General features: G+C 44.9%; 1 protein-coding gene across 5 annotated transcripts in view; it reads left to right on the top strand.

Annotated features, from left to right (window-relative positions):
• The first annotated feature begins 275 nt into the window (after positions 1–275).
• The window catches only part of LOC147462601 (chaperone protein ClpB1-like), a 41,379-nt gene continuing 17,572 nt past the window's right edge, over positions 276–24,082 (top strand). For 2 of the 5 annotated variants that reach the window (XM_086484475.1, XM_086484467.1), the window contains exons 1-6: positions 276–703; positions 840–1,009; positions 1,104–1,249; positions 1,334–1,475; positions 1,559–1,704; positions 1,806–2,146. In XM_086484475.1, the coding sequence (XP_086340601.1) occupies positions 321–703; positions 840–1,009; positions 1,104–1,249; positions 1,334–1,475; positions 1,559–1,704; positions 1,806–2,146 (1,328 nt within the window). In that variant the 5' untranslated portion in view covers positions 276–320. The remainder of the gene's footprint in view (positions 704–839; positions 1,010–1,103; positions 1,250–1,333; positions 1,476–1,558; positions 1,705–1,805; positions 2,147–24,082) is intronic. The other 3 variants (XM_086484487.1, XM_086484479.1, XM_086484492.1) reach the window with 2 other exon arrangements.

A 24,082-nucleotide genomic window follows, 5' to 3' on the forward strand; every position in this document is an offset into this window, starting at 1 on the left:
TAATCATCCAACAAGTTTTTGGCATCTTTGTCCAAAATTAATGAAGTAGGCCCATTTCCCTCCATCTTACTGCCTTTTTAGTTGGAGTCATACCATTCTAAGCCTTTTTCCTCAAAATTTCCTGTGTTCAAGCAGAGGAATTCATTGAAAAAGATTGTGCCATGCTAGCTAGTGTTATTTCCCTTTTAATCTTATTACTTGATAAATTTTAATTATTACAGAACAGCCTGGGTCATTGTTATGTTTTATTGGAAATTGGAATGCCAATTCTCTCGACACTTCGTCTTTCACATCCGAGGAAAAGTAATCTAATAAGAACAATGACCATCGACGGTCTGGCTGACAGCGTCAAGCTTGCAGTAAACGCAGGCCGTGTTCAGTGCAAGCACCCTTTGGGAGAGTCTTGCAGCCCACAGACTAGTGATCGAGGTCTGCGTCTCTTTATCCAAGGCAAAGTAGTGATTGAGAAGATGGGCCAAAGGATCAATGTTCTCTCCAAATTTTTGAAAAATGATCTTGTGGAAGACGCTCGTAAATCTAATCATGATTCTGTCATTGGCAGAGATGATGAGATTGGTAGCATCATTCGCATCCTCATTAAGAGATCCTGCATGAATGTGGTGCTTGTTGGAAATCCAGGAGTTGGAAAGGCTACAGTAGTCAGAGGCCTTGCTCTGAAAATTGCCAGGAAACAGGTGCCAAGGTATGGGCTTTATACCACAGAGTATCATACACATTTCCACTCACAGAAAAATGGTAACTCGCACTGTGCGTAGAATGTTAAGTAGAATTTCCACATTGGATCTAAAGTTGATGTGCGTGCTGTCACCTTTTGGCAGCACTCTCTTCGACATGAAAGTAAAAGCTCTGGACATGGGTGCTTTAGTTGCCGGTGCAACCCGGCATGGAGATATGGAAAGACGGTTCGGGGCTCTTGCGAACGAATCAAAGCAAACTGGCGGAAAACTTCTTCTGTTTATCAATAAAATACATCTTGTGCTAGGAGCAGGTGAGCTTTCCTCGTTGTGATCAATTGCAGACACAGTCCATAGAACATACATGTTTTTTGGTTTAGTTCTCACGGTCAGCATGACTTAGTACAGGTTGCACACAGGGATTTACAATTGCAACAGACCTATTCAAGTCATTACTTGCTGAAGGTTATCTTAGATGTATTGGGGCAACAACCGCAAAACATTACATGAAATATGTTCAAGGAGATGCATCTTTAGAGAGGCTCTTTCAGCAGGTAATAGATGAAGAGTTGATTGGGACTGTGAGCGTCGAGAGACTCAATACCTCACGCTAATGAATGAGAGACGTGCTAGTTCAGGTGCATGTTGCTGAACCCAATGTAGCCGACACACTAAGCATCCTTCATGGTGTCAAAAGGAAGTATGAATTACACCATGGTTTTCGTATAATGGATAAGGCCTTGGCTGTAGCTACTCAGCTGTCAAGTCGATACATTACTGGTGAGGCCTCATAAATGTACTCATCAGTCACTAACTTTTTTGCCTCAAATGTTATTTACAGCTGGTCTTTTTACTTTCTGTAGACAGACACCTTCCTCAAAAAGCGATTGACCTTGTTGATGAAGCATGTGCGAATGTGCGAGTACAACGTAACAATCAATCAGAGAAAAAAAATACTAATGATAATACTGTACTTATAAAAACAGTGGGGCCTGATCAAATAGCTGAGGTATGATTGATGCTGTTGATACAGATGAATAGATGATTGGTACTGTAGCACTCACTTTGTTGATAAATTCTGAAATGGTAATTATTGCTGATTGTGTGCAGGTGGTGGGCAGATGGACAGGCATTCCTGTGAGTCGTCTGGGCCAAAATGAGAAGGAGCGGTTGATAGGTTTTGCTGACCGTTTGCATCAACGAGTGGTGGGGCAAGATGAAGCAGTACAGGCAGTTGCTGACGCTGTACTCAGATCTAAGGCAGGATTAAGTCGGCCCCAGCAGCCCACCGGGTCATTCTTATTCTTAGGACCTACAGGAGTTGGTAAAACAGAACTGGCAAAAGCGTTGGCTGAACAACTCTTCAATGATGAGAAGCAGCTTGTGCGCATTGACATGTCGGAGTACATGGAACGGCATTCTGTTGCAAGATTGATTGGTGCTCCACCAGGGTAGGTGCTGGCATAACATTTGTATGTTCTTACATGATGTATTCCATAGGTTTGTCAAAATTGACGATGAGAGAGAGAGAGAGAGAGAGAGAGAGAGAGAGAGAGAGAGAGAGAGAGAGAGAGAGAGAGAGAGAGAGTTGCTTAGAATTAATTTACATAGCAATGAATTAGATGATTGTACAATGGGGGTAGAGGTGTTTCTATATACTACGTGGGGATCCGTAAGGACCCCCTTTGTTTCCTATGTGCATGTGGACAAGGTGTAATTTGTATCTTTAGGGTTTAGGACAACCTAGGAAGTGTTCTGGCACCCTTGTGAGCTTGTGCGCAGGACCTGCATGTTTAGGCACTCTAGATTAGTTGCATATCCTTTGATTGCACATGAGCATAGCTAGTGTCTGCTAGGTGTAGGCATTTGGGAGTGTTTCCATACAGTTGCATTATTTACCCAACCTAGTTATTTATTTGCATGTGAATCACATCTTATAAATGAGTTTATAACTCATCAATAAGTGACATTATAAATTGTGGGATTTTGATTGCCATTGCCCGACCCAGCTTTAATCCGTTATATAAGTGATCCCAGGGGTCACTTCTCAACCATAAGTCAGTACCCCACCCTCAGTACTGGCACCCAGTACCCGCAGCATCATCAACATCCATGGCGTTTTTGCATCAGCATATCAACTTTTTCAGCCATCAACAGCAGATTCGTCGTCGTCAGTTTTTAGCTGTCGGCGATAGCAGATCAGTCCATAGCCTCATTGCAGTTGCAGATCTTATTCAGCATCCCTAACGTTTTGCATTTTCAGCCCTTAGCCTCGCAGAACCAAGCACCTAGAGCAAGATCCCATCAAAATCTCAGCATCTAGGACCATTGTATTAGCATTTGTGCAATCTAAAGCAAATACCTCTCTAGCGAGAGAGGGGGACCCTTGAAGGGGGTTTTGGGACCCCATTTGGTGTCAGTCTTCTCTTTCTATCACTCACAGAACCTTTATTCACAATATCACTCTCTTCTCTCTCTAGTCTTTGCACATCTCTCATGAAGTAAAAAGAACTCTCTCATTTAGAAAAAGGAAACTTGACTACGCGCGGAGCACTCATCCTGAGCATTCACCATCAGTCACTTCCGCTGCACAGTACATTGGTATCAAAGCTCTTCAATAGTGTCCGGTATCATCGCTCAAGAAAAGAATCTCTTAGATTTGGTTTTTCAAAGAATCTTCGTGTCCGTGCTTCGGACTTATTAGCCAATCCCACCCTTAGTCCATTGTGCATCGGACGGGCTTCTATCTTCATCGCTCTGTCTTAAGGACCATTAAGCCATAAAAGAACCATATAAAATTTTCTTTGCTTGTTTGCAATTGCACATAACCCAAGACCACCACTTGGGTGTGTCGATCTCTCTAATCTGCGTTTTGAAGAGTGACAAGTGACCCAGACAAGATGGGCTTGTCACAAACTATTGAGGTGTCAAGCCTTGAAGAACGGAGCCAACTCGCCCGAGGGGCCTTCTCGGCCGAGGGACCTAAACCCTAGAAGAAGCAGAAGCAGAAGAAGAAGCAAAAGAAGCAGAAGCAGCAAAAGGAGAATTGCGTAAAGACTGATGACATGGCAGATTTGTATGAAATCTCGCATTTTACGCTGACATGCTGACATGGCAGCTATACAGACGTCCGAATTTTGCGCTGACAGGTGCTGACGTGGCAGTGCACGGATTTTCGCGTTTTGCATTGACAGGTGTTGACGTGGCACTGTACGGATTTTCGTAATTTGCACCAATAGCTTTTGAGCACCTGCTCTTGGACCAGATGCTTTTGAGTTTAGTACTTTTCCTGTAACTGCTTTGGAGGCCAAGGGCCTGTAGGTATGTGTAGAGGGCTCACTCTCTCTCATCCTTTAGTGTGAAGGTGTAGGGATTAGAGTATCGACATTGTACCCGGTTGAAGCAATATAAACAAATACCGAAAGGGGCACCAAGGTTTGGGGCCAATACTCTTTGGGGTGGAATTCTGCCACTTCGTGTCGCATGTGCTCTCTCTTTTGGTTTCAGTCGTTATTAAAGTGCTAAAAGTTTGTTCAGTTTGTTCTTTTCTATTGGCATGTGGTGCTCGTCTCGTGACAGTGGTATGAGAGCATTAGGCGTGTGCTTTTCTGAAAGCTTACCGGGCCTACAAAAGAGCAGACAGAGCAAAATGGCGCTTCCAAAGGCTACTATAATTTTATTTGAAGAATCTTCGTGTCCCGACCCCGAACTTATTAGCCACTTCTACCCTTCGTACATCGTGCATCGGGCTCGCTTCCATTTTCATCGCTTTGTCTTATAGGACATAAGCCATAAAGATCACCTGCAAAGAAGGATAAGCATTCTTTTCAAGGTGTTGTTTTTCTCAGAGGCAGTGCCATGCAGTGATGGATGTCTATAGCTACCAAGCCGCACACTCCAAGGACTTGGCAAGCTTTCGAGAAAATTTTTGCCCGAAGTTATATGGTTTCTGGAAGAGTGGGGTATTATGAAATGCTTGCCATGGAAACCCTTGCAGATTATGACTTGAAATTTCTTGACATCTCTCAGTAGGTGTCTCTTCTCGAGCTAATAACCTTGGAGGTTCGTGTGATTGTTGTGTCTTGTGACTACCATCGCCGCCAGAGGAACATTGTCTGTCCAAGAGCTGATGGACCATGCTCTGGTCGGCTATGACCTTATGGAAGGAACCTAACCCTAATTTTTGGTGCAGGTTTCGGGATGGAAAGTCAGTCGACTTTTTGAGCTCAACTATTGTTGAGATTGCTTTTTAAGTTTGAGTTCTGTTTGAGTTCAGTTTGGAACTTGTTTGGTGATCGTGTTTGGACTTTGTTTGAAATGGATGGTTTATGTTTTGAACGTGTCTTGGTGTCGATTTGAATTGTTTGACTCTGGTTTTAATATTGGTTTCAATGATTGGTGATATTCTCCTGGGTGTAGTAGTGAGAAATGATGTTTGAGAATGCTTGCACATACTCATGGCCCAAACCCTTATGGTTATCTGCGGGGGGAGTATTGAATGCTTGAAAAATATTGTTGTTGTCACTCCCGGCCCGGACCTGGATGGTTATGCGGGAGGAGTATTAAGAAGTCTGAGCAGTGGTTACTCTTTACCTTCAAACGATGCAGGCTGCGGTCTGGGGGACGTTCGGTCGTAAGAGGCCTCTATATCTCTTGGCCCGGACCTTTTTAGGTCATGCGGGAGGAGTGATGAGGGAGTCATTTAATATTTCCCGGCCGGGACCTTGTAAGGTTATGCGAGAGGAGTGTTCATCGGCGGCTTTATGCTTCTATGTCTTGTAACATGTATATATGAGCATTGTGTTGTATTTGTTAGGTGCAACGGAATGATTGTTTGAGCTTTGCTCAAGATGAGTGCTCCGAACTGTGCTCAAGGTTCCTTTTAGTTCTTATGGAAGGGAGAGCCTTCCGTTCTTAATGGAAGGTGCTATGATCACAAACAAAGTGAATGGACACTGTGCGTGCGAGTGTATGAGACTAAGAGATAGAGAGAGGAGAGATGCGACACCGAAGACGTTGTAAAACCCTCCTCCGAAGGCCCCACTCTCGTCGGCGAGAGTGGTCTACTTATGATTGCACAAAGTGGTACAATGCGGATGCAATGGACTGATGCAACTTGGGACTATGCCGACGACGACGGTGATGACGACGACGACTTTAGGGCTGAAATCTGTGATCTTTTAACTGCTGAATTTCAGGGCTGTCTCGGTGGCTGAAAATGACTGTTTTGGCTGCGTTTTTGATGGCTGAAAATGGGGGTCTTTCGCAATGGTTCAAGTGCTGAATCTACTACTGTGGGGAATACTGAAAACGCTGCTGCAAGTGCTGCGTTTACGGCTGAAAATGAAAACGCTGCTGCATCTGAAAAACGCTAGCAAAATCTGGGACTGTTGCTGGCGTTAGTGAATGTTGATGCAACGCTAGGGATCTGGTGATGATGGTGATGATGCAAAGCTGAGATCGCCAAGGCTTGGTGCTTGATGCGGTGGAAAACTGCTAGTAACAGAAAACGCTAGGCTGAATGTGGTCTTGGCGATGAAGAGGAAATCTGCAAACGCTAGGTTCTTGATGGGTTCTTGCTGAGAAGGTGCCTGTTGAGCGGGGAGCTCCTGTTGCCTCTTCTGCCAGAAAGTGCTAACTTGGGTTTGCTTATATATTAACTTAGCAAAATTGCCCTACCTACTTTTGTTGGAAAGTCACTTAAAAATAATAAGTGAAAAATGTCAAAAATAGGGAAAATAGGCTAAATGCACTGGAAAAATCCCCTAACTGACTCTAATGGATTCTGATGGGAATACTGATGATCATGCTGTGTGCAACCAGAGGATATGCATCTATGCTAAGTGACTGGGCATGCACGGTCTACGAATAGACTCACAAAAGTGCCAAATCACTTCTAATCTAGACTGACTGGAGTGATTGAACCTTGATTATGCTGTAGCTTGTCCACGGACACATAGGGTTGGATGTGTCACGTGATATCCCCTCCTTTTCAAAGTGAGGTATTGTTACCGAACTGTATGGCGTCGAGGGAGATTACCAAAAGCATCCGGAATCCTGGAAGGGACTCTTCGCCGGCCCACTCTGATGTGTGGGTCGTGCGGTACTTGAACTTCATAAAGGTCTGCAACGCTTGCTTCTTTGGGCTGCGCCGAAAGCGACTCCAAAGTCTTCTGTGGCTCCTTTGATGCTACATCTTCGTTGAGAGTTATGCTTCCTTCTTCTTCAAGAATCTCCATGGCTGAAAATTTTTGAAACCATTTCCAACACAAAACCATGAACATACCCATTCCATGTTAACTGAAGGAAAAAAATCTTGTCTTCGCGCAAAGACCATGTATGCAATGTAGATGAACATAGAGACGGAGTGACAACCCGTTTATCAAACACATGCAAACAATGAGATCGAATCTTTCCCGTATGATCTAGAGCAATCAACTGTGGCAATTCACAACGGAAATGCCCATGCTTGGTGCTCATACTTTCATGTGCTCTTTCGGGTACTGTGTCATGCCAAGGAAGAGACACGGAATGCGACTTCCTTACATACATACTTTTCAGCTTTTCATGAAAAATCCGCACACATTCGTGCTCATTCATGAGAGAAACGTGTTCAACATACAATATGTCATGCCTAGGAAAAGGGATCACATAACGATGTTGACTAAAATACAGGAAACGATCACGAATGAAACATTCGAACAATGCGTGCATATCAATAATGCGAACACATAATACTTCCTATGAGGGTTCTTGAGACCGAGGCTCGAGCGCCAAGATCGCTTCTTCGTGATTGATTGAATCTGCAACAGGGTTAGCTTTGATAGAAAAAGCATCCACTAACACATCATCCTTGTGAACAATCACATCTTCTTCATGCAACTCATCATGCTTGTGAGAAATCACATCTTGATCATGCAAATCATCATGTTTATCTTTGTCATCCAAACCATCATGTAAATCATTATCATTCAAATCAGCATGCTTCTCATAATAATGCAAATTCTGTGTGTCATGCTGTGGAGAAAAAGAGATTGAGAGAGTCTCCTTCTCCTGAATCCTTTCAATCTTGTCCTGCATGTTAGCAATGAGAGATGGAGAATGAACAATGTCCTCTCCATGAATGACAATAGGAGAATCACTCATGAAAAATTCATGAGCGTCATTATCACGAAACCATCGAATGCCCAAAATCATATCACATCCTGAGAGAGGAGAAACAACAAATCTTATAGTGAATGCAGCTTGTGGAATTCCAAACAACACATCAAGGCACTCCTCCGTGATGAGAGCGTCCATACCGGGACGAAAGCCAGAGACCTCGATAGGAGATCTCGGACTAACTTCGAGGCGGGCTTTCTCAACAAGAGAGGAACTGATCACATCATGCATACTACCGGGGTCAAATAAGATGACAAAACGCTGCCCCGACGTACGACCATAACATTTAATGAGAGAGTCATCAATGGGAGGGTCATGAGAAACTTGGGACACATTCGTGTTATCATTCATTGCATTGACAGAGGAAGTGGGTTCTGTGGACTCTTTAGATTCATTCGATTCAAGCTTAGGACATGTTCTTTTTATGTGACCCTTAATGTGACAATGAAAACGACCTTCCTTAGAATAAGTGCTTTGCGCTTCCGACGGTATCCTCCTATAATTCCTTGTGCTACCTTTTCCTCTGGAGTAAGCTTAGGTTTAGCAATTGTGTTAGCCTTACCCTTAGATTCATTGGAAGAATTCTTTTCTGAGAGACTGTTGGAAGATTGGTTAGAAGAGTTACCATTCTTACCGTTCTTACTGTTCTGAGGGTTCTGAGAAGTCTGCGAGGTACTTGTGGAAGTCTTGTTCTCCTTAGGCTTTCCCTTGTTGTACTTCATCTCATGTGCGAGAGCAATCGCTATCGCCTTGTTGAGATCGATTGGATCGAGCACCTCGACATCATACTTGATATACTCGTCCAATCCAAAGAGAAAAGCCTTTTTGCGCTCATCATCCGATTTGCGTAATTGAGTACCTAGCTGCAAAACACGATTAGAAAAAGACATAACCGGCATACCATTTTGCTTGAGAGCGCGCCAATCGTCCTTCAATCGTGCGAGGTACCGAGGTGACATAAATCGCGCCTTGAGCTTGTCTTGGAAATCAGCCCAATTGAAGGAAAGGGACGTGAATTCGTCGGCTTCATCTAGGTGCGCGGCTAGTTGTGCCTCTTGCCATGCGTGGTACCAATTGATGGCATCACCGGCAAGGTACATAGCTGCCGTCAAAACTTTGGTGTTTCCTGTCTTCTTAGTTGTCGCAAAATAAGCATTAAATTGATGCAACCAAGAATGAATAACCGTAGCATCCATCTTACCGTCATACTTACTGAAAGTCAACTTCTCTGTGATTGGATGGTTGGAATCCGCATCGTGGCTTGCACCACTTGAGGAACTCCCACGATCTTTGGGTGGTTCGGCATCGAGGTAAGTACTTGTCGAACCAATTCTTGAGTTCGTAGTTCACTTTGAGCCTCTCGCTCGATCTCCAAGGCCGTGCTTCGTGCTGTCGCTTTCTCCTTTCTTAGTTCTTTTCGTTCTTTTCGTGCGTCGCGTTGGCGTTCTAAAGCAAGGCGATTGTCTTCTTGTTGTGCGGCAAGTCTTGCATTTCTTTCGTCACGCTCGCGGTCCTTAGCTGCTTGCTCACAGTCCTTAGCTACTTGTTCTGCGGCAAGTCTTGCAATTCTTTCTTCGCGCTCACGGTCCTTAGCTTCTTGTTGTTATGCTTTGCTTGCGAGTTGTGTCAACGCAACTAGATTCGTTTCTTGTTGTTGTGCCATCATGTCCAACATCGACTTGACCATCATCTCCATAGGAGTTAGTATAACTCGTGGCATAGATGGCGAAGGGGGAGGGTCGAAAAAATCTCCTGGTGGGGAAAAATCTTCGCCGCCTCTCTCATGCTCATCACCTGTATGCGAAGTATCCATTCCGCTTCGGGTGACGACCATGCACTATGATCTTTGGTTCTTAAGTTCACGAGGAACTTGGGTTCTTGAGGTTCTTGAGTTCTTGGGTTTTTGAGGATCTTGAGGTTCTTGAGGTTTTCTTTCGCTTGCAAATCGCGTTTGAGAAGGATCTTCTCTTCACCCGAGTTCTACTCTTTTCCGCGGGCGCACCCCTTGGCCTTGCGCTCAGTGCTCACACCAAGGTTGCTTTTTCCCACCTCATGTCGATTGGCCGGCCGCTAAGTGCACGGTCCGCTCTCAATGAGTGAAAAGAGACACAAGGGGAGGCTGGACAAGCCCTTCTTTCTTGGGATTCCTGTCACTCTTCAACAAAACACGATTAGCAATTGACACGCCCAAGCGAACTTGGCTTCGTGCGACCTCAATAAGCAAAAAAATTCTTGTGGTTCTTGTGGTTCTTTCCTTGAGTGATACAGAACACTGTCAAAGCTCTGATACCAATGTTAGGTGCAGCGGAATGATTGTTTGCGCTTTGCTCAAGATGAGTGCTCCGAACTGTGCTCAAGGTTCCTTTTAGTTCTTATGGAAGGGAGAGCCTTCCGTTCTTATGGTTCTTGTGGTTCTTTCCTTGAGTGATACAGAACACTGCCAAAGCTCTGATACCAATGTTAGGTGCAACGGAATGATTGTTTGCGCTTTGCTCAAGATGAGTGCTCCGAACTGTGCTCAAGGTTCCTTTTGTTCTTATGGAAGGTAGAGCCTTCCGTTCTTAATGAGAGAATGCTATGATTACAAACAAAGTGAATAGACAATGTGCGTGCAAGTGTATAAGACTGAGAGATAGAGAGAGAAGAGAGATACGACACCAGAGACGTTGTAAAACCCTCCTCCGAAGGCCCCACTGTCGTCGGCGAGAGTGGTGTACTTTTGATTGCACAAAGTGGTACAATGCGTATGCAATGGACTGATGCAACTTGGGACTATGCCGCCGCCGACGACGGTGATGACGACGACGACTTTAGGGCTGAAATCTGTGGTCTTCTAACTGCTGAATTTCGGGGCTGTTTTGGTGGTTGAAAATGACTGTTTTGGTTGCGTTTTTATGGGCTGAAAATGGAGATCTTCTGCAATCATTTAGGGCTGAATCTGCTGCTGTGTTTGACAGCTGAAAACGCTGCCTCTTCTGCTGCGGAATGGCTGAAAACCAAAAACGCTGGGCATCTGCTGTAGCGTTAGTAAAACGCTGGGGTGATCTGGGGTTGCTGGCGATGTTCAGGGCTGAAAACGCCAGGGAATAGTGAGGAGGTGATGGCGATCCAAAACGCTAGGTTATGTGAGGTCTTGGCGGTGAAGAAAACACAAAACGCCAGGGATCTGATGGGGTTCTTGCTGAGAAGGTGCCTGTTGAGCGGGAGCTCTTGTTGCCTCTTTTGCCAAATAGTGCTAACTTGGGTTTGCTTATATATTAACTTAGCAAAATTGCCCTACCTACTTTTCTTGGGAAGTCACTTAAAAATAATAAGTGAAAAATGTCAAAAATAGGGAAAATAGGCTAAATGCACTGGAAAATTTCCCTGACTGAATCTGATGGATTTTGAAGGGAATACTGATGATCATGCTGTGTGCAACCAGAGGATATGCATCTACACTAAGTGACTGGGCATGCACGGTCTACGAATAGACTCATAAAAGTGCCAGATCATTTCTAATCTAGACTGACTGGATTGATTGAACCCTGATCATGCTGTAGCTTGTCCACGGACACGTAGGGTTAGATGTGTCACGTGACATCCCCTCCTTTTCAAAGTGAGGTACTGGTACCGAACTGTATGGCGTCGAAGGAGATCGCCAATAGCATCCGGAATCTTGGAAGGGACTCTTCCCCGGCCCACTCTGATGTGTGGGTCGTGCGGTACTTGAACTTCATAAAGGTCTGCAACGCTTGCTTCTTTGGGCCGCGCCGAAAGCGACACAAAGTCTTCTGTGGCTTCTTCCTTGCTACATCTTCGTTGAGAGTCATGCTTTCTTCTTCTTCAAGAATCTCCATGGCTGAAAGTTCCTTAAACCATTTCCAACACAAAACCATGAACATACCCATTCCATGTAAAGTGAAGGGAAAAAATCTTGTCTTCTCTAAAGACTGTGTATGCAATGTAGATGAACATAGAGATGGAGTGACAATCCATTCACCAAACATATGCAAACACTGAGATTGAATCTTTCTCTTATGATCTAAATCAATCAATTGTGGCAATTCACAACGGAAATGCCAATGTGTGGTGCTCATACTTTCATGTGCTCCTTCGGAAACTGTTTCATGCCAAGGAAGAGACATGGAATGTGACTTCCTTACTTTTCAGCTGTTCATGAAAAATCCTCATACATTCGTGCTCATTCATGAGTGGAACGTGCTCAACGTACAATATGCCATGCCTAAGAAAAGGGATCACATAAAGACACTGACTAAAATACAGGAAAGAATCACGAATGAAGCACTCGAACAATACGTGCGTATCAATCATGCGAACACATAATACTTCCTGTGAGGGTGCTTGAGACCGAGGCTCGAGAGCCAAGATCGCTTCTTCGTGATTGATCGAATCTGCAACGAGGTTAGCTTCGCTAGAAAAAGCATCCACTAACATATCATCTTTGTGAACAATCACATCTTCTTCATGCAACTCATCATGCTTGTGAGAAATCACATCTTGATCATGCAAATCATCATGCTTATCTTTGTCAATCCACTCATCATGCTTCTCATAATCATGCAAATCTTGTGTGTCATGCTTTGGAGAAAAAGAGACCGAGAGAGTCTCCTTTTCTTGAATCCTTTCATTCTTGTCCTGCATATTAGCAATGAGAGATGGAGAATGAGCAATGTCCTCTCCATGAATGACAATAGGAGAATCACTGTCGGCATTGAGAGTTATAGAGTTAGCCGAAAAATTCATAAGAGCGTCATTATCACGAAACCATCGAATGCCCAAAATCATATCACATCCTGAGAGAGGAGAAACAACAAATCTTCTAGTGAAGGCAGTTTGTTGAATTGCAAACAACACATCAAGGCACTCCTCCGTGATGAGAGCGTCCACACCGGGATGAAAGCCAGAGACCTCGATAGGAGATCTCGGACTAACTTCGAGGCGGGCTCTCTCAACAAGAGAGGAACCGATCACATCATGCATACTACCTGGGTCAAACAATATGACAAAACGGTGCCCCGACGTACGACCATAACATTTAATGAGAGAATCATCAATGGGAGGGTCATGAGAAACTTGGGGCACACTCGTGTTATCATTAATTGCATTGACAGAGGAAGTGGGTTCTGTGGATTCTTTAGATTCATTCGATTAAAGCTTAGGACATGTTTTTTTTATGTGACCATTAATGTGACAATGAAAACAACGACCTTCCTTAGAATAAGTGCTTTGCTCTTCTGACGTGATGTATCCTCCTAGAATTCCTTGCGCTACCTTTTCATATGGAGTAAGCTTAGGTTTAGCAATTGTGTTAGCCTTACCCTTAGATTCATTGGAAGAATTCTTTTCTGAGATACTGTTGGAAGATTGGTTAGAAGAGTTACCATTCTTACCGTTCTGAGGGTTCTGAGAAGTCTGCGAGGTACTTGTGAAGGTCTTGTTCTCCTTAGGCTTTCCCTTGTTGTGCTTTATCTCTTGTGCGAGAGCAATCGCTATTGCCTTGTTGAGATCGATTGGATCGAGAACCTCGACATCGTACTTGATATACTCGTCCAATCCAAAAAGGAATGCCTCTTTGCGTTCATTATCTGATTTTCGTAATCAAGTACCTAGCTGCAAAACACGATTAGAAAAAGACATGACTGGCATGCCATTTTGCTTGAGAGAGCGCCAATCGTGCTTCAATCGTGCAAGGTACTGAAGTGGCATAAACCGCGCCTTGAGCTTGTCTTGGAAATCAACCCAATTGAAGGAAAGGTCTAGATGCGCGGCTAGCTGTGCCTCTTGCCATGCGTGGTACCAATTGATGGCATCACTGACAAGGTACATAGCTGCTGTCAAAACTTTGCTATTTCCTGTCTTCTTAGTTGTCGCAAAATAAGCATTAAATTGATGCAACCAAGAATGAATAACCATAGCATCCATCTTACCGTCATACTTACTAAAGGTTAACTTCTCTGTGATTGGATGGTTGGAATCTGCATCGTGGCTTGCGCCACTTGATGAACTCCCACGATCTTTGGGTGGTTCGGTCTTCGAGGCAAGTACCTGTCGAACCAATTCTTGAGTTCGTAGTTTTCTTTGAGCCTCTCACTCGGTTTCTAAGGCCGCGATTCGTGCTGCCTCTTCCGCCTTTCTTTGTTGTTTTCTTTCTTTGCGTGCGTTGCGCTCGCGTTCTAAAGCAAGGTGATTGGCTTCTTGTTTGTCCATCATGGCCATCATGTGCTTGACCATTTCCTCCATAGGGTTTGGTACACTTGGTGGCGTAGATGGTGAAGGGAGAGGGTCGAAAAAGTCTCCTGGTGGGGAAAAATCTTCGCTGCCTCTCTCATGCTCATCACCTGTATGCGAAGTATCCATTCCGCTTTGGGTGACGACCATGTACTATGATCTTTGGTCCTTAAGTCCACGAGGAACTTGGGTTCTTGAGGTTCTTGAGGTTTTCTTTCGCTTGCAAATCGCGTTTGAGAAGGATCTTCTCTTCATCCGAGTTCTACTCTTTTTTGCAGACGCACCCCTTGGTGGCCTTGCGCTCACACCAAGGTTGCTTTTTCCCACCTCATGTCGATTGGCCGGACGCTAAGTGCACGGTCCGCTCTCAATGAGTGAAAAGCGACACAAGGGGAGGTTGGACAAGCCCTTCTTTCTTGGGATTCCTATCACTCTTCAACAAAACACGATTAGGAATCGACACGCCCAAGCAAACTTGGGTTCGTGCGACCTCAACAAGCAAAAAAATTCTTGTGGTTCTTTCCTTGAGTGATACAGAACACTGCCAAAGCTCTGATACCAATGTTAGGTGCATCGGAATGATTGTTTGCGCTTTGCTCAAGATGAGTGCTTCAAACTGAGCTCAAGGTTCCTTTTGTTCTTATGGAAGGTAGAGCCTTCCGTTCTTAATGAGAGAATGCTATGATCACAAACAAAGTGAATGGACAATGTGTGCAAGTGTATGAGACTGAGATAGAGAGAGAAGAGAGATACGACACTAGAGACGTTGTAAAACCCTTCTCCGAAGGCCCCACTCTCGTTGGCGAGAGTGGTCTACTTTTGATTGCACAAAGTGGTACAATGCGTATGCAATGGACTGATGCAACTTGGGACCATGCCAATGACGACGACGATGACTTTAGGGCTGGAATCTGTGGTCTTCTGACTGCTGAATTTCGGGGCTGTTTCAGTGGCTGAAAATGACTGTTTTGGCTGAGTTTTTATGGGCTGAAAATGGAGATCTTTTGCAATCATTTAGGGCTGAATCTGCTGCTGTGTTTGACTGCTGAAAACGCTGCCTCTTCTGCTGCGGAATGGCTGAAAAACAAAAACGCTGGGCATCTGCTGTAGCGTTAGTAAAACGTTGGGGTGATCTGGGGTTGTTGGGGATGTTTAGGGCTGAAAACGCCAAGGAATAGCGAGGAGGTGATGGCGATCCAAAACGTTAGGCTATGTGAGGTCTTGGCGGTGAAGAAAACACAAAACGCCAGGGATCTGATGGGGTTCTTGCTGAGAAGGTGCCTGCTGAGCGGGAGCTCTTGTTGCCTCTTCTGCGAAATAGTGCTAACTTGGGTTTGCTTATATATTAATTAACTTGGCAAAATTGCCCTACCTACTTTTGTTTCGAAGTCACTTAAAAATAATAAGTGAAAAATGTCAAAAATAGGAAAAATAGGCTAAATGCACTGGAAAATTCCCCTGGCTGAATCTGATGGATTCTGGAGGGAATACTGATGATCATGTTGTGTGCAACCAGAGGATATGCATCTACAGTGTACACTAAGTGACTGGGCATGCACGGTCTACGAATAGACTCACAAAAGTGCCAGATCACTTCTAATCTAGACTGACTGGACTGACTGAACCCTGATCATGTTGTAGCTTGTCCACGGACACATAGGGTTGGATGTGTCACGTGACATTAGCTGTAGCGGAATGATTGTTTGCGCTTTGCTCAAGATGAGTGCTCCGAACTGTGCTCAAGGTTCCTTTTAGTTCTTATGGAAGGGAGAGCCTTCCGTTCTTAATGGAAGGTGCTATGATCACAAACAAAGTGAATGGACACTGTGCGTGCGAGTGTATGAGACTGAGAGATAGAGAGAGAAGAGAGATATGACACCGGAGATGTTGTAAAACCCTTCTCCGAAGGCCCCACTCTCGTCGGCGAGAGTGGTCTACTTATGATTGCACAAAGTGGTACAATGCGGATGCAATGGATTGATGCAACTTGGGACTATGCCGATGATGACGACGACGACTTTAGGGCTGAAATCTGTGATCTAAGAACGGCTGTTTCAGTGGCTGAAAATGATTGTTTTGGCTGCGTTGGCTGCGTTTTCGATGGCTGAAAATGGGGGCTTCTGCAATGCTTCAAGGACTGAATCTGCTACTGTGGGGAATGCTGAAAACGCTGCTGCAAGTGTTGCGTTTACGGCTGAAAATGAAAACGCTGCTGCATCTGAAAAACGCTAGCAAAATCTGGGACTGCTGCTTGGCGTTAGTGAATGTTGATGCAACGCTAGGGATTTGGTGATGATGGCGATGATGCAAACCTGAGATCGCCAAGGCTTGGTGCTTGATGCGGTGGAAAACTGCTAGTGATAGAAAACGCTAGGCTGAATGTGGTCTTGGCGATGAAGGGGAAATCTGCAAAAGCTAGGTTCTTGATGGGTTCTTGCTGAGAAGGTGCCTGTTGAGCGGGGAGCTCCTGTTGCCTCTTCTGCCAAAAAGTGCTAACTTGGGTTTGCTTATATATTAACTTAGCAAAATTGCCCTACCTACTTTTGTTGGAAAGTCACTTAAAAATAATAAGTGAAAAATGTCAAAAATAGGCTAAATGCACTGGAAAAATCCCCTAACTGACTCTTATGGATTCTGATGGGAATACTGACGATCATGCTGTGTGCAACTAGAGGATATGCATCTATGCTAAGTGACTGGGCATGCACTGTCTACGAATAGACTCACAAAAGTGCCAGATCACTTCTAATCTAGATTAACTAAACTGACTGAACCCTGATCATGCTGTAGCTTGTCCACGGACACATAGGGTTGGATGTGTCACGTGACAGTATTGTGATGTGCCAACCATTGAATATTCCTTATTGGATGAGATACTTTTGGGAAGTCAATGACCCAGGAAATCAAAAGCTCCGATTTGGAATGAGAAAATTGATTGTCCCTCAGAATGACCCTCGAAAAATTTTGAGCTAACTTGAGATGTTTTGCAAATATGCTGTAATTGCGGACAATTACTTTCTTTCAAGAAGGGGGGATGTCACAAACTGCTGATGTGTGAAGCCTTGAAGAATGGAGCCAACTTGCAGATCCCAGCCAAGGGACCTAAACCCTAGAAGAAGTAGAAGGAGAATTGCGTAAAGACTGATGACGTGGCAGAGCTGTACGGAATCCCGCATTTTACGCAGGCATGCTGACGTGGTAGTTGGATGGACGCCCGGACTTTGCACTGACAGGCGCTGACGTGGCATTGTATGGATTTCTGCGTTTTTTGCGTTGGCAGCTTTTGAGCACCTGCTTTTGGAGCAGATGCTTTTGAGTTTACTGTTTTTCATGTAACTGCTTTTGAGGCCAAGGGCCTTTAAACATGTGCAGAGGGCTCATTCTCTGGCATCTTTCAGTGTGAAGGTGCAGGGATTGGAGTATCGACATTGTACTCAGTTAAAGCAATATAAAGAAATACCGAAAGGGGCGCCAAGGTTTGGGGCCAATTCTCTCTGGGTGGAATTCCGCCACTCCGTTTCGCGTGTGCTCTCTCTCTCTTTTAGTTTCAATTGTTATTGAAGTGCTAAAAGTCTGTTCAGTGTGTTCTTTTCTTTTTGGCACGTGGTGCCCGTCTCGTGATAGGGCTTGTCCAACCTTCCTTCGTTCCTCTTTCCACTCATTAAGAGCGGACCTTGCACATTGCGGTATGCCAATCGATGTGAGGTGGGAAAAAGCAACTTTGGTATGAGCGCCAGGCTGTCAAGGGGTGCACCCGCAGGAAGGAGTTCAGCTTGGGTAAGAGAAAAGCCTTCTCTTCTTCAACGTAGATTGCAAGCAGTATGTAACAAACTGCTAATGTGTCAAAGCCTAAAGAATGGAGCCAACTTACAGAAGCTGGTCGAGGGGCCTAAACCCTAAGAAGAACAAGTAGCAGAAGAAGAAGAAGTCCTACCAACTTATGGAGACCCTCTCCGATGGGGCCCCAGCAAAAAGGGATTAAAATAAAGCAGGACCCGCACACAAGCAAAAAAAACTGATGACGTGGCAGATTTTCGAAAATTGCGTTGACATGATGACGTGGTAGGCTCATGCCAAGGGCCTTTAAATATGAGGTTAGGGCTCATTCTTTGGCATGCTTCCTGGAGAAGGTGCAGAGTGTGGAGTACCGGCTTGTACTTTGTTGATGCAATATAAAGAAATACCGAAAGGGGCCAAGGTTTGGGGCCAATACTCTCTGGGGTGGAATTCCGCCACTCCGTGTCGCGTGTCGTCTCTCTCTTTCAATTCAATTGTTATTGAAGTGTTAAAAGTCTGTTCAACCTGTTCTTTTCTATTGGTATGTGGTGCCAGTCTTGTGACAGTGGTATCAGAGCACCTGGCGTGTGTTTTTCTGAAAGCATACCGGTTCCACAAAAGAGCAGACAGAGCAAACGAGAGACTTTATGCGAGGTATCTTCGCCCCCCAACCCGGACTTATTAGCCATTCCCACCCTTACTTCATCGCGCATCGGGCACGCTCCCGTCTTCACCGCTTATGTCGTACAGGACATAAGCCATTAAGATCACTTGCAAAAGAAGGATCCAAGATTTGTTTCGAGTCACTGTTTTTCTCAGAGGCAGTGCCATACAGATGTTGATAGCTACCAAGCAGCGTACTCCAAGTACTTGGCAAGCTTTCAAGAAAATTTTTGCCCGAAGCTATATGGTTTCTGACATCTTCCTTTAGAGTGCAACTTCTGGCAGAGTGGGGTATCTTGAAATGCTTGCCATGGAAACCCTAGCAGATATTAACTTGAAGTTTCTCAACATCTCCTAGTAGATATCTCTTCACGATCAGATGACCTTGGAGGTCCAGTGCGATTGCTATTTTGACTACCATCGCCGCCAAAGAAACATTGTCTGTCCAAAAGCTGATGGACCATGCTGTGCTCGGCTACGACCTCATGGAAGGAACCTAACCCTAATTTTTGATGCAGGTTTCAGGATGGAAAGTCAATCGACTTTTCGAGCTCGATTGATGTGGAGATTGCTTTTTGAGTTTGACTTCTGTTTGAGAACTTGTCTGGTGATCTTGTTTGAAATGGATGGTATCTGTTTTGAACCTGTTTTGGTGCCGATTTGAACTGTTTGACTCTGGTTTAATACTGGTTTCATTGATTGGTGATTTTACTCCGGGTGGAGTAGTGAGAAATTATGTTTGAGAATGCTTGTTCATACTCATGGCCCAGACCCTTGTGGTTATTTGCGGGGGGAGTATTGAATGATTGAAAAGTGCTATTTTTTTTCTCGTGGCCCGGACCCTTGTAATTATTTACGGGGGGAGTATTGTTGTTGTGGCTCCCGGCCGGACTTGGATGGTTATGCGGGAGGAGTATTAAGAAGTTTGAGTAGTGGTTACTCTCAGCACCTCTAAACGATGCAGGCTGCGGTTTGGGGGCGTTTGGTTGTAAAAGGCCTCTATATCTCCCGGCCCGGACCTTTTTAGGTTATGCTGGAGGGGTGATGAGGGAGTCGTTGAATATCTCCCGATCCGGACCTTGTTAGGTTATGCGGGAGGAGTGTTCATTGGCGGCTTTATGTTTCTATGTCTTGTAACATGCATATGTAAGCATTTGTGTTGCATTGTGATGTGCCAACTACTGAAAGTTCCTAATTGGATGAGATTGCCTGGGTATGTAATTTTAGTGCATCAAGACACCCGTGGAAGATCAGTACGGTCTGGGTGTGATGGCTACTTTTACTACGCCGGAATATCAAGAGTTCCGATCAGAAAGAAAGGAGAAGCTAACTCCTTGATCAAAACAAAAGGAGAAGCTAACTCCTTGATCAAAAGAGCAAAAAGGAGAAGCTAACTCCTTAACAAAAAGAGCAAACTGATTCTCCCTCGGAATGTCCCTTGGAATGACCTTCGGAATTTTTTTTTGAGCTAACTTGAGTTGTTTTGGAGATATGCTGTAATCGCGGACGATTACTCTCTTTCAAGAAGGGGAGATGTAACAAACTGCTGATGTGTCAAAGCCTAAAGAATGGAGCCAACTTACAGAAGCCGGTCGAGGGGCCTAAACCCTAAGAAGAACAAGTAGCAGAAGAAGAAGTCCTACCAACTTATGGAGACCCCGTTTGATGGGGCCCCAATGACAAAGGGATTAAAATAAAGCAAGACCCGCACACAAGCAAAAAAACTGATGACGTAGCAGATTTTCGAAAATTGCGCCGACATGATGACGTGGCAGGCTGTACGGATTTCTGTAAATTGCGCTGGCAGCTTTTTGGCTTTGCTTTTGGACTAGAAGCTTTTTAGTACTGAAGGCTTTTAACTATAACTGCTTTTCAAGCCAAGGGCCGTTAAATATGAGGTTAGGGCTCATTCTCTGGCATGCTTCCTGGAGAAGGTGCAGAGTCTGGAGTACCGGCTTGTACTGTGTTGATGCAATATAAAGAAATACCGAAAGGGGCGCCAAGGTTTGGGGCCAATACTCTCTGGGGTGGAATTCCGCCACTCCGTGTTGTAACAGACTTGGACACTCCAAGTCAAGAATCAATCATGACAACACCAAATAACCACTTCCAAACAGTTCACAATTCACAATAGACTTGCACTGGCCCGGCGGAGTTTTGTGCCTAGAGATGTTGGCCCCAAAGACTGGCGCCCCTTTCGATATTTCTTTTTGTATTAATTAGTTCAAAGTACAAGAGTGGTTCGGGCTTCACTCTCAAACTCTGCGTCCAGATGCTCTGCAGAGTGCGAGCCCTCACCACGTATTTAAATTACAAGGGATGCCAAAAGCAGAGCCTCAAAAGCTTCAGATAAAAAGCCTAAAATAAAAGCAATGGCTCTTTTCTCTCTCAATTCTCTTGAGTTTTTAAAAATAAAGCAAAAGACTCTCTTGCGTAGAGAGAAGCTGATGCAAAAAGCTGAAAATCTGTCAGCGCATATTCCAGGCCTGCCGTACGGTGCCACGTTAGCATGGTCAGGCATTATCCGGGAATTTCCTCTGCTGCCCTAGGGTTAGGGTTTTTGCTTCTTTTAGGTTTTCTAGCAGATTTTAGGGTTTGTAGGTTTTAGGGTTAGGGTTTCCAAAAATTAGGGTTTCAGCAGTTAGGGTTTCTGGTAGAAATTAAGGTTAGGGTTTTTGCTCTCGGGTAGCCACGTCATTACTTTGTGACATACCCCCCTCTTGAAAGCATTGTAATTGCCCTCGATTACAGAGGCCATAAACCGTCTTAGCAGACACTGACTTCTAGTACCTACGTACTAGGAACACACATCTAGCACATGTACCAATTGATAGTCACATCACACGACATCACTAGACATCACAGGACATCACATGACATTCAACATCCATTCGGATCTTAGACCATGATTTATCGGCAATGTAGCTAGAAATCGCATCTAGATCCATTCGGGATCTCATCGATGCCCGATTGACTAACCCCTATTGCAACCATGTCTATTCGAGGTCAAGTAGACCAAAATGCTGCAGTCATTTCGTCTATCAGTTCCTGCACCTAAAAGAAGTCAAGAACAAATTAGTATCATAATCAAGAATTCCATTTAAAGTCATACAACAGAATATTGTCAGCTTTCAGTATCCCCGAAGCTCAAAGAGACATCAGTGACTCTAGTATCTAAATCAAGGCGTCTGTTGACAAAGGAGCGGAGTGACTCCCCTCTTGTGCATCCCACTGCACCAGATCTCCGGCCAAGCTGAATTCTGGGTTCCATTTGGAGTAGACTATGCTAAACCAAAAGCATTGACGTAAAGTTTCACAATCTGAGGAGTATCTGCTAGGTCCTCCTCCTCCATCCACTTCGCATCCAATGCAGGATAGTTCTTGAACTTAACCAAGAACCGCCTTCGGACTTTACCTTTCTTCGTATCCTTATGTGCCAAAATCTGTTTAGGAACAAGGATCTCCTCGTTTTCTTCCACTTTGGGTTGCTCATCAGGCTCCCCATCATCAGGCACAACACATTTAAAAGGTTTCAAGAGACTCACATGAAATGCATTGTGAATCCTCCAAGTATCTGGCAGTTTCAGTCGGAAGGAGACATCATTTATCTTTTCAGTGATCTGGAAAGGTCCGTAGTATCGCATACTAAGCTTTGAAAAAGCCTCTCCTTTTCCTTTTTTCTTTCTCAGGCGTGCCTTCTCAACACCTAGGAGCACCCAATCATACTCCTTCAATTTCAAATCGCGTCGATGGCGATCTGCTGCCTTCTTCTATCGTTCTTGAGATTTCTGCAAAGCCTCGTGGACCTTGGCAATGTCGTATCTAAGTCTCGCGTATATTCATCTGCTTCAAAAATCTTATCATTTGTGCTTAGGAAGGATGGACACTGGAACCTTCGCAGCACCTTCAACAATCTCAAATGGCGCCTTCCCCGTCGAAGAGTGTATCGTGTTATTGTAGGCAAATTCCACCAAAGGTAAGCACTTTTCCCAATGAGTCTTCTAATTCGAGAAATAAGACTTCAATAAATCTGGAATCACTGAATTGGCAATCTCAGATTGCCCGTCAGTCTGCGGGTGGAACGATGACGAGAACTGCAACCGCGTGCCAATGTTCTCCCAAATTGCCTTCCAAAACAAACTCATAAATCTGGGGTCTCTGTCGAAGACAATCATCTCAGGCATGCCATGTATTCTGAAAATCTGGGCCACAAACAGTCTCGCCAAGTGATCCGGCTTGACTGTTTTCTTCACTGGAATGAAATGAGCCTGTTTGCTAAATCTGTCAATAACAGTCCAGATGCCATTGTGACCACTCTGTGTTCTCGGGAGATCAAAAATGAAATCCATTGCAATACTTTCCCAGGGGCGGGTGGGTATGGGTAAAGGCTGTAACAATCCCTGTGCTTTATGCCTGTCAAACTTGACCTTCTGGCATACCAAGCAACTGCGCACAAACTCTTCCACATCCTTTGTGAGTCTCGGCCAAAAAAAAATATCTCTCTACCCCTTTCATGGTGGTAGCAATGCCGCGGTGACCCGTAAAAGGTGGACAGTGGCATTCAGTCATAACCTTTTCCCTCAACGGCTGTGTAACGCACAACATGGTTTTTCTCATCAAGTAGCCATCCCGAATGGAGTATCCTGCTACTACTGTCTCCCCAGCGCCTATGATGTATCGCGGAAATAGCCAGAACCAACGTCTTTCGAGACTAGGCTAGCTATTAATAACAAACGTAAGGAATTCCTTAAGGTGAGAGACCTGGACCTGAAGTCGACCCAAGGAAGAGATGCGTGGAGTGCGTACGTGCAGGCACGAGGACTGGCTCGTGCCGCGGAAAAGGATTCACAGCGCCTGGTCTAGGAATAACTAGCTAAGAAAGGCTCCGATCTCCTACGGCGAAGAGAGCACAAGAAATGGTGGATCTTGAACCAACGAATGTTGGGTAAAGCTCCTGAGTGCCAGCCAGTGCAGCCTCTTCTGGATAATGTGGGGGTCTTACAGGCGGGCGAAGAGGAGACTTGAAATCTGGCGAGGGTATTACACCAAAATCTTCTCGGACGAGTCCGGCACGAGCCTGGACCCTAAGGCTTGGTAGGGCAAGCCTGTCAGAATGTGGCCGAGAATGACGGAGGTGAATGACCTGTTCACGTGGTTGGAAGTCCGTAAGGCTTGCCAAGGACTGAAGCGTCACAAGGCGGCGGGAGTGGATGGTATCCCGTCGGATGTATTCAAGCTCCTCATAAAGGACAAAGGCGCGAGGAGGGATCGGGGTGTGCCTAGAACACATATGGGAAAGGTATACCTCAAAGTTATCCAATCAATTTTCGATATAGGGGAAGTCCCAACTGAGCATGCTGCCGCGGTGCTCATCCCGATCCCAAAGAAGGGCGACCCCACGGTTACGGATAACTACCGAGGTATCTCTCTTATTAATGTAGCACTTAAGCTCGTGACTACTATTTTAGTGACGCGCATCGCTAGGACTCTAGAAGAGCGCGTCTTCTTCTTGAAGGGCCAAGCGGGCTTCCGATTTCGTGAAGAGCGCATTGGAC

The sequence above is a fragment of the Adiantum capillus-veneris genome, chromosome 2 (assembly GCF_014529385.1).
Source record: "Adiantum capillus-veneris isolate H3 chromosome 2, ASM1452938v2, whole genome shotgun sequence".
Classification (NCBI taxonomy): Eukaryota; Viridiplantae; Streptophyta; class Polypodiopsida; order Polypodiales; family Pteridaceae; genus Adiantum; species Adiantum capillus-veneris.